Source organism: Castor canadensis, chromosome 9 (assembly GCF_047511655.1).
Source record: "Castor canadensis chromosome 9, mCasCan1.hap1v2, whole genome shotgun sequence".
In the NCBI taxonomy this organism is placed as follows: Eukaryota; Metazoa; Chordata; class Mammalia; order Rodentia; family Castoridae; genus Castor; species Castor canadensis.
Window position 1 is genome coordinate 154,590,602 of NC_133394.1, and position 10,711 is coordinate 154,601,312.

Here is a 10,711-nt window from a genome sequence, read left to right on the forward strand (position 1 = left end):
CGCTGCTGACCGACAGCCCGCAGCGGACTACGCTCCGGCTCCGGGCAGTGCGTCTGTCCGTCCGGCCCTGCGGCTCCGTCCGTGTGTCCCACGCGGGGCCCGCCTCCTCTGCCCGGGGTCGTTCGCAGCCAATTAGGCGTGCGCGCTAACGAGGGCGGCGGAGCCCGGCGGCCGCCTGCGGGCGCACGTGTGTGCGGCGTGTGGGCGCGTGGGCGCCTCCGGCGGGGCCGCCATAAATGCGCGGGCCGGGCGCGGCGGGCGCCTGAGGCGGCGGCGGAGGCAGCACCAGGCATCACCGGCCGAGGGGGTGCGGCGCCGAGCCGCTGCGGTCGCCTGCGCGGGCAGCCGAGGATGGGAGCCCAGTAGGCGGCGGGGCCCGAGCCGCCGGAGCGGCGGGAGGCAGGCATGAGTGCCAGCGGCCCGGCGGCTCCTGGGGACGTCCCCGCGCTGCCGCCGCCGCCGCCCGGGCCCGGGCCAGGGCCCGCACCACCCGCCCCTGCTGCCGCTGCTCGGGACGCTATGGACGGGCGCGCTGAGCTGCCCGCCTTCCCCAGGGCCGGTGCCCCGCCGCTCGCGGCCAGCGACACTGTGCCCGCAGTGCCTGAGGGGGCTGGAGCGGCCCGGCCCGCCGCGCCCCCGCGCCCCACCTCCTTCTCGGTGCTGGACATCCTGGACCCCAACAAGTTCAACAGCAGGAGACGTCGCTGCGTGCTGCTGGGCTCTGTGGCGCCCGCTACGTGTGCCCCGTGCGTCCCGACCCCGTGCGCCTCGGCCCCAGCCGCCTCGGGACGCTCGCCGTGCGCAGAGGAGCAGGAGCGCCGAGCTCTCGCCGCCGCTGGGGGAGTCGGAGCCGCCGCTGGAACCGAGCCGCTGAGTGAGTAGGAACGAGCCGGTGCCGGTTGCGGGGGTGAGGGATCGGCCTCTCCTGCGCGCTTATGTTTTCGGGCCTGGCCCAGCGCCTCGGCTCGGTGCAAAGTTCGCAGAGCGCGGGGTCCGCGCTGGCCCACCAGCAGCCTCCGTTCGACCCGGACTCCAGGGCCCGCACTGCCCGGCGCCTCTGTGTAGGCTCTGCCGGGCCAGGCCCAAGAGCTGAGGGGCTGCAAGGCCGGTCCAAGGTTCGCCTGGACGGTCTCTGGCCTTGGAGGGTAGTTGGTGCTGGAGGCGGAGGGGACATGAGCGGCGGCTGGCCTGTGACCTCCCCGCCCCCACCGGTGGCTGCCAGGCTTCCCTCCTCCCTCCTTTTTTTTTTTTTTTTTTGGACAAATCAGACTAATTGTGACAAAACGCTGGTTATCTCTGGAAAAACAATTAAATCCCTTCGATTACAGTTAAGGGGAAATGTGCTTAGCGGCGGAAAGCGGCCGGTAATGGGGCGGCCCGCGCCCCCGGTGCGGTCGATATCCCATTACGGCGCGTGCATATCTCTTTCAAGCACCTTGCAAACTCCCCCCGAACATCTAAATTATAGGGTCAAAATTCGGATAATTACTCGATTAAAACCTATTACACTTATTAGGGGCCGCTATTGATCGCGAATTGCATTCGACCCGCTCCTGATTGCTTTTTTGTGCCCCTTCCCCCCCCCCCGCCCTTCCTGCCTCCAACTTCGGCCCCTGAGCCTTCCATGGACAGGAGCGTTGGGTGGGCTGGGCTGGGCTGGGCTGGGCTGGGCCGTCAGCTCAGGCAGGGGACAGCCGGCAGCTTCTGCAGAGAATTTCTTTCCTTCGGATAGAAGAAGGGAGAGGAATCCTGGCTGCTCCCACGAGCTGTTCTCCGAGCCTCCCCTCTATGGGGAACCTGCCAGCCGCCCAGCTCAGGGCTACGCTGAGAGAGAAGGGCACAGCACAGCTCGGAGGGGCAGTGTAGCAGCGCTGGAGCCAGGATGGCCCAAGGTGGCCTGGGGGATAGCTCCTGCTCCTGTTAAGACTGAGTTGGGGCCAGGACACCTACATACGACCTGGGCCAGTTATCCTGGAGGAATCTGCCAGGAACAGATTTATCCTTTATGCCCCAGGAACTTCATGCCCACATGGCCTGAGAGCTGACCTCAGCATAGGGTTAGCACCTCGGATGGCACCTGTGGGGCTCCTTTGGCAGCTTTAAAGCCACTAGTCGGGTGAGGGGTGCACAGAGGACCATCAAAGCCCTGCCCAGGATGGACGCTTTCTTCCAAATTTTAGAGACAGAAGGCTGCCACACCCATGCTATGCTCCCTTTCCATGCTCCAGCCCAGAGGGCCGCGCGTCCCAGTCTCTCCCCCTTGTCAGGTCAAGCAGAGATAGCAATGGTGGGAAGGGGAAGGGGCCCTGAGAGGCAGGCAGAGAAGCCCGGCACTGATGCTAGCTGTTGGAGTAACGGGGCCCTAGGCTTGAGGTTGGACCCGGCCAGGGTAACTGATTTTGGCTCTGAGGGACCCTAATCCAAGCTTCTAGCTCTATGGACTATTAAATGTCCCGTGATTGGCTGGCCCCACGCCCGCTGTAATTGAAGGGTAATATACACCGAAATAAATTAATGGCCTTTAACTAGTTTGTATATCACACAAAATGAGTTTAATTAAGTTTGTATCTGCCCCGTGGATCGATCGGAGCGCTCTCTTCGTTGGACATTCGGCAGGCCCGCGCTCACCGGCGCCCTGTTGGGCATGGGGCAGTGAGATGCGGCTGCGGGTCCTTTCCATGGAAGGCAATGACGAAGGGACAGAGATAACGACACGAAGGGACAGAGATGCCTGTTCCTCAGGCAGGCACAGAGGAACAGCGGGGAGGAGGGAGGAAACGAACCAGCTTCGGAGAAAGGAGGCAAATGAGGAAGAGGGGACACTGAACGAGGAAAAGGAAATCTCGCAGGAAGGGAGCGGGCAGGACGGCGGGGCGCGGGCCTGACCCTCTGTCCTCTCCTCTCTCGCCGCCCTCAGGTGCTGGCGACCCCTACAAGGCTGATGAGGCCGAGCCTAACGGCTACAGCAGCGGCGGCGGACGTAGCCCGAGCGCGGACAGCGGGGACGAGGCGCCCGACGACGAGGACGAGGGGCGCGAAGCGCGGGCGCGCTGCGCGGAGGAGGCGCGGGGAGGCGGCGGCCTCGGGGCCCGCGGGTCGGGCTGCCCGGGAACGGCCGACGCCGACGCATCCCCAGTCGACGAGACCGCGGCCCCCGGGCCCCGTGGGAACTCGCCGGGAGCCTCAGGCCCACCGGTAGCCGCGGCGGCAGCTGGGGGCGCGGCGACCACCCCGCAGGGCGCGTCGGCGGCGACCAAGCCCAAGCGGAAGCGCACGGGCTCCGACTCCAAGTCGGGGAAGCCCCGGCGCGCGCGCACCGCCTTCACCTACGAGCAGCTCGTAGCGCTGGAGAACAAGTTTAAGGCGACGCGCTACCTGTCGGTGTGTGAGCGCCTCAACCTGGCGCTGTCGCTGAGCCTCACCGAGACGCAGGTGAAGATCTGGTTCCAGAACCGCCGAACCAAGTGGAAGAAGCAAAACCCCGGCGCCGACACGAGCGCGCCCACCGGCGGCGGCGGCGGCGGCGGCCCTGGGCCGGGTGCGGGGCCCGGCGCGGGGCTGCCCGGCGGCCTCAGCCCGCTCAGCCCCTCACCGCCCATGGGCGCGCCGCTCGCCATGCACGGCCCCGCGGGGTACCCGGCGCACGGCCCCAGTGGGCTGGTGTGCGCCGCGCAGCTGCCCTTCCTGTCCAGCCCCGCCGTGCTGTCGCCCTTCGTGCTGGGCTCGCAGACCTACGGCGCGCCTGCCTTCTACGCGCCGCACCTCTGAGTCAGCGGGACGCAGGGACTCGGGCGACAACCGTCCTACGCGGGCCCCAAGGTGCCCGCGGCCGGCTCTTTTTCTAAGGCTTCAGTCGTTGGCCCTGTACATATCGGGTTCCTACAGAGGCGTTTTATAAATGACCGCGCGTGGGGGGTCGGGCCAGTGGCTCCCGCGCGCCCCTCGGAAGCACTTTGCAGAACTTCCCTCAATAAACCGCAGGAGGCCGCACCCCGCGTGTCGCAGGCTTCCGCACCAACCTCGCGCCCTTCGCTCCTCCCCTCCCTGGTTCGGACCCCCCTCCCTCGTGAGCCCCCTTCGTGGGGGACTTTAGTGCCCCCGAGCCTCCTGGACCGGCTTCCTCCTGGCCTAGTGTCCCGCAGCCGGGGCTCACCCTGTGGGCTTGAGGCTGTGCGCTGGCGCTGGCCTAGCTGGAGGGCTGAGAGGCCCTCCGGACTGTGTCGCCGGCCCCTTCCCCTTTTCCTGCAGGCTGGAGCTGCTTGGGCCCGGGCAAGGGGCAGCACTCGTCCTGCCGCCCTGCTCCCCCTCACTCCCTGGCCTAAAATATCTAAAGCCTTGGTGTCAACTTGTGTCAGGCGGGCGTCTGCCGGCCCGCCGCCTGCACCCTCTCCAAGAGGAGGAAACGGTTCCCGAAGTTGAGCTACCAACCAAGAGCACCTTGAGTGGAGTCTGACGCCAGAGCTCCTTCTCAGCACTCCACTCTCCCTGAATAATTGTGGGGACGGTTCTCGCTGGGGCTCCTGGAGTCTTGGGAGTGCTGGGCTCACCCAAAACTGGGCAGCGGTGGCACTGAAGAGTGGGTGGATGCTGCAGGGATGAGGGCACTGCCTGGAGGGACAAGGGAGACCCAGCAAGCCAAGGAAGGGCTCAGAGTCCTAGTAGCAGCGGGAATGGGGTGCAGCAAGGCCAGGTGACTCCCCTCCTATGCGAGCCCTGTGTGGCTTGCAAGGGAACAGGTTATGTGCCCCCTGCACTGGGCTGTCTCCTCCAGCCACCCTCTCCTTTGCAGTGAGGGCTTGCCTCCCAGCTAGTCAGCTGGTTAGCACCTTTGGGAGCAGGCTTGATGATGGGTGGCAGTGACGGCAAGAGCCACAGGCAAGAATGGAAAGAGAGTTCCTTGTGGGCAAAGCCCACTGGTGCCACTTTGCACCAGTCTGGAGGGGCAGAGGCAGCTAGAACAGTTTGCCCACTGCTGGCTCTCCCTGCTTTCCCGCCCCACCCCCCAGTCCTACAGTGTCAGCAGACACCTGGGGCCCCACTCCAGTCATCCATACTGCACTTTTCCCTTTTGCTTGGCTCTAGCACTGCCTGAAGTGACCCACTTTAGCAGTAGTGAGTTAGGATCACACTTTGAGCTCAGCCTCCATCACATTCTAACACAGTGAGGCCCAGCCTGTGGAGGCCTGCGTGTGAGCAAAGGTAGCTATGAGATGCTGGTGGGTAGGGCTACTCTGGGTTTCACAGCTGGGGCTGGGTCTCCAGGGTGCAGGCAGCTGACTGGGGAACCCTAGAGTGTTCCAGAGGCTCTTAACTTCAAGTCACCAGTGGTACTGCAGGCTTGGTCTGCTTGGTCTGAGCTGGGGCAACAAGACACAGCCTCTACTTATGGGAGAGGCCACACAAAGGCTGGACCATCTGACCCTCCAAGGCTCGGGCCTGGACAGAGCCTATATGTCCCCTCTCTGTTCCCTGCTTCCTTATGCCAACCTTGCTGAGCTCAGCTGAGACCTGCTGGGACATCCCAGGACTCTACAGAGTTCTGAGTTCCAATCACGATTGGAATCTGGCCACATAGCCAGGCCCCAGCCTTCTGTGGCACTGGGTCTTGGCTGAACTGGGCACTTCAACTTCTATGTTGGGTGGGAGGCAGCGAGGGCAGTAATCAGCCCCAAACATGTTCCTCACTCTCAAAGATGCTCCAGCGCCAAACCCAGGCTGCAGGACTGTGGAGAGTGGTGACCAGGGGTGGTATAGTCTGGGAAGCAGTGTCCCTGCCATGCACGGCACTCCCACTGCAGTTCCAGGTGCACATCCATGTGTCATGCCACAGGAGTGGGGCTGCTTCCTTGCATTTCCCTGGAACAGCTGCCTTTTGGTGCACACTTACTGTGTATCAGTCCCTGTCTGCGACAGACCTGTGTCTGCCCACCTCAGCCTCCTAGAGCCCTGTGGTGACTGCCATGGTTCCCTGTCCATGACATGTAGGAAACAGGCCCACGAGGTTGGGGGCTGTCAGGTGCCCCACCCCTCCTGGAGGAGCAGGCCAGGACTTCCCCATTCTGGCTGCAGCCTCTCACTGGCTCTTCAGGCACAGGTGCATTTGGGGAGTGTGAGGGCTGCAGGTTCTCTGGCTGCTTCAAGGAGCCCTCAGGTTGGACCCATCACTCTGCTCTGGCCAGGTTTGGGGGCCTGTCCCCTCCTGTTCTCAGCCTGAGCCTCTGGTGCCTGACTCAGGCTGGTGGTGAGGTAACCTGCCCCCTTTGGTGTCCATGCTGGGAGGCTGTCCTGCCCCCCAGGGGATGAGAGCAATCCTCTCCTAGGACTCAGGGCCAGCCCTTCCCCTGGACAGCTTCCCCCACAAACCCAGAATTATACCAAGGTGGTTTCCATATAGAAAGGCCTCTGTCAGTAAGCAAGGCACAACCCTACTGACAGAGCAGGCTCACCTGGGGGCGGGAGAGGGGCCTCCACTCTCACCCAGCCCTTCCCCCTCCCGGGCACAGACCACGGAGCTCAGACACTGAGGAAGCTCCCAGTGAGGCCACCATCCCGCTGCCACCAAACCCATGTGCTGTGGGTTGGGCTTGTTTGCATGTAAGAGAAAACCCAAATGAACAGAAGTTGAAAGAAGATTGTTTATTTTCTCTTTCATGAGGGAATTATGGCTAGTGGCAGCCCTAGGCGCAGACATGACACCATCACACAGTCCTCAGCAGCCCAGCTCCATCCAGCTCCCTGCTGCACTATACTGGGGAAACAGAGGCTCCAGCCAGCACATCCTCATTCTAGACAGGAAGGGAGCCCACCCCTTCCCTTTTAAGACACTTCCCTAAAAGCCCAGGCCATGCAGTTGCTTGCCACCCTGGGCAAGGGAGACTGGGAAATGGGGTCTTTCCCCAGAGTTAGGCCCAGTAAGGCCAGTGGGGGCTTCCTGCTGCCCATTCTGTTCCCAGAATTTTGGTGTGCGAAATTGTGCACACCAATCCCATGTTTGTCACCTTGCTGGCTGCAGCAGCAACCCTGCTTGGCTATGTCGTCCTTCCAGTGTCTTGTCCTCACTTACCTACACTACACTTGCTGAGCTCACTGTCCACTGTTTAGTCTACACTGGCTGTCTACACCTCGATTGTTTTTGGCCTCACCCTTGCTTGGCAGGCCCTCACCTGTCCTGTGCATGAGGTGTCCCCAAGACCAGCAGTCCTCACTGCCTACCGTCCATCTCCTGCACCATGTCCCTAGTCCAGAAACACGCAGGACCCAGCCCCTCCCCACCTGGTGGTGCCCCACGTCCAAGGTCCTGATATCTGAGTGTCCCTCACCCTTGTGGATCTTTTCCTAGGTTTTTCTGACCTCAGGGCCACATGGAGCTCAGAGGGGCCCTCCCTAGCCCCTGGAACAAGGATGATGTTTGGGATAGATGAGACTGGACAGGAGTGCGCACGCACACACACACACACACATACACACACACACACACGGGGGCGGGGGGGGGAGGAGGGAAAAGAGGAGGTGACAGCTGGGAAGGTGGCCAGGCAGGTCATCACAAGGATACAAGGACAGGGAGTTGTTGGGAGGGAGCAGGGCTAAGACCTGTCCTACTAGGCTGGGCAGCCTCCAGCACTGCTATTCATGAAGGCCCCTCACCTCCCAAAGGTGGTCCCTCTACTGCAGGATCCCACCACCTGCCCACAGGTCCAGGTCTGTGATGTCCACATCCCACCTTCTCCCAGAAAGCTCTGCATAGCAGCCACCTTTGGGGCTGCTCTTTGGTGTCCTGATCTGTTCCCTTTCTTCCATCTCCGAGGATAAAGACAAATGTCCGGTTCTGGGGCTGGGGGCAGCTGGACATTTGACTACATTCTGACCAAGCTGACATGAACAGTGAATGTGTTGGAGAGGGACCCAGGAAGGTAACTCAAGAGTCTCAGTGGGCAGGTACAGCCCACTTCCTTTTGTAGGCCCTATGATGGCTGGAGCCTCAGCAACTCCCTTGGGCTGTGAGGTAATCCTTGAAGATACATGCTGACCCAAAAAACAAGAAATAGACAAGGCCTAGTGTGCCATATGTCCTCCTCACCAGCATGGGGCACCCACCTTTGGACTCCTGACAGAAACACATCTAAACCCTTGTGCTTATAAGTCACTGTTAAAAAGAGTTTTCAATTTTATGTGACCAACTGTAGTTCTGATACCCCACTTCCATAACGGCTGCCTACCCGAGCACTGAGGCTGCCACTCATGCCCTGCCTGTGCTCCCTCCTGCCAGCCCTTTCACTCACCTTCTGCTGTTCCTCTGGCTTAGCCAGTCGACTCCTAGCCAGCCAGCCATGTGCCTTCTGCCCTGTGCTCCATCACCAGCAGCCCTGTGGCCACTCCCAGACATAGTCCAGTGCTCAGCCTGACCCTGAGGACCTACTGCTGCCACTCATAGCCTTGATGGATACTGTCCACAGAACCTTGCTCATTCCTTTGCTCATCTGCAGAGCAGATCACTGGCACTAACCCCTCCCTCCTGCCCCTTCCATCTCTCCCTTACCCGCTCCCTCCTTCTCTACACTCCCATTCCCCACTCCCTCTTGATATGGGCATGAAAGCCTGCAAAGCCTGCTGCCCCTGGCAGGGGAGGAGATGCTGGGACCCACCACCGGTGGCTGTGGCTCTTCCAGCCCTCGGCCAGCTGAGCATCCTCAGCACCTGCGCCTTATTTGGGCCAGCTTGGCCCTCTGTCCCCAGGGTATGCCTCTCCTGCAGTCTCTCCTTGGTGGCCCAGGAGCTCCAGTCCCAAGCCGCTTGACCAGGGGCCCTGACTGGAACAAGTATAGTGGGAACCAGGTGGTATGCATCAAGGAAGGGCTGCAGCTCCCCACCCAGTCAGCATCCCATGGGCAAGCCTGGGAGAGTGGGACCTGCTCCTGGGTACAGTTCCTCTCCTCGCTCCAACCTGATCCTGCCAGTCACAGCAGCACAGGTCAGGGAGATTGGTTAAAAGACAGAACACAGCTGGCAGAGTGGCTCAGGCGGTAGAGTACCTGCCTAGCAAGAGTGATGCCCTGAGTTCAAATTGCAGTGCTGCCAACAACAAAAATAAGTAGCCAAAAAGGGCTGGAGGCATGGCTCATGTGGTAAAGCACTTGCCTAGCAAGTGTGAAGCCATAAGTTCAAACCCCAATACCACTAAAAAAAAAGTTTGCAGTTGGGGATTGTGCCTATGATACACAAGGTCCTGAGTTTGATCCCCAGCACTGCACAGGAAAAAAAAAAAGAAAGAAAAGAAAAAAGACAGGATACAAGAAGCACCAGGAAAACCAATCAGTCCTGGTTTACATGTCACAAAAACAAAAACATCCTCCTTGTATCTTTCCCCTGGTGCCCCAGGTTTACCTTAAGACAGAAGCACGCAGAGCTCTCTGACCTAAAAGCAGATCACAAAGCTGCAATAATTAAAAGCTATGACAGGATGTGACCAGCAGACGGCTCAGAGTTCAGAAAAGGAACCACTGTAAGCAGGATTTTAATACACAATGAAGGTAGTGTTTCAAGTCAGAAAAAATGTGTGACTTTATTAATAAACCATGTAGGGACAAGTGGACAGCTATCTGGAATTTAAAAAGTGAGTTTCCTGCCTTACATTTCATAGATCGGTGATTTAAATGTGAAAAGGAGCCCATAAAAGTACTAGAAAAAATGTAGTTTTTTTTTAATTTGCTCTTCCAGACAGGAAGGACATTTCTAAAGTCAGAAGTCATAAAAGTTGGATAATTCAACTATCCAAGAAATCTACATGGTTAAAAACAGTCTACATTGCTGAGGGAGTAGCTCAAGTGGTAGAGTGCCTGCCTAGGAAGTGTGGGGCCCTGAGTTCAAACCCCAGCACTAAAAGAAGAAAAACAGCCTAAGCAAAACCAGAAGACAGTTGGGCGTGAGAACATGCCTGCAGCAGCCCTCAGGAGGCTGGGGCTGGATGTTTGTGAGTTTAAGGCCAGCCTGGGCTACACAAGGAGACCCTGCCTCAAAAACACAAACCAAATCAACTAACCAACCAAACAAAACTCAGAAGAGAAACCAAGGATGTATTTGCAAAGCATCATGTAGGGCTAATAACAACAACTGAATGAGAAACTCCCACAATAGGAGAAGTAATCCAGTAAGCCCTGAAAAAAATAAGCAAAGAACATGGACACACCATTGGAGGGAAGGAAACCTGTGAGAAGTGCTCTCCTTCCTAAGGAAACACCAACCAAAACAACAAGGCACCTTCTCCTGTAGCTTGGCAGAGGTGGAACCTTCACAATATGGGAAGGCGAGGGCTAGGACAGCAAGCCTTGTTATAGGTCTTGGGGAAAGGAAGGAGACGAGTGTGTGGCAGTTAACACTGCACAAACCCCAGGGCTCCGCCTGCTCCCAGGAGCCCAACCCCAGATGAGCCTATGCTTGCACCAGGGAGCGCACCAAGGCCCTTGCTGCAGGACAAGACAGACTGGGAACAGCCTCAAAATAACATGAGGGACAGTGGGCTGGTCCTCACCATAGCAGACTGAGGGAGGCTCTCCTGGAGAGTAAAGGGAGGACTACTGAAGTCAGGGTGCACAGTAGTAACCCACAAAATCAGCTTCTCAAAACTCGGGAAATTAAGGGAAGGCTTGTAACTGCAAGGAGTGCTTATTCAAGAAAGATGGCTGAATGGTGAGCCACAGCTCAGTAGGGAGTGTGG

General features: G+C 59.4%; 1 protein-coding gene across 1 annotated transcript; it reads left to right on the forward strand.

The window, feature by feature from the left end:
• The first annotated feature begins 405 nt into the window (after window positions 1-405).
• Window positions 406-3,768, forward strand: Nkx1-1 (NK1 homeobox 1). Its single transcript, XM_020177299.2, has 2 exons — window positions 406-874; window positions 2,918-3,768. Exons 1-2 carry the CDS (start codon window positions 406-408, stop codon window positions 3,766-3,768), a joined length of 1,320 nt encoding a protein of 439 aa, XP_020032888.2.
• The last annotated feature ends 6,943 nt before the right edge of the window (window positions 3,769-10,711 follow it).

What these genes read in the sequence shown, in the direction of transcription:
- Nkx1-1 (XM_020177299.2), top strand. Translation starts at nt 406, where the DNA reads ATGAGTGCCAGCGGCCCGGCGGCTCCTGGGGACGTCCCCGCGCTGCCG. An exon ending in CGCTGGAACCGAGCCGCTGA is followed by an intron (nt 875 to 2,917) that starts GTGAGTAGGAAC and finishes CGCCGCCCTCAG; the next exon opens with GTGCTGGCGACCCCTACAAG.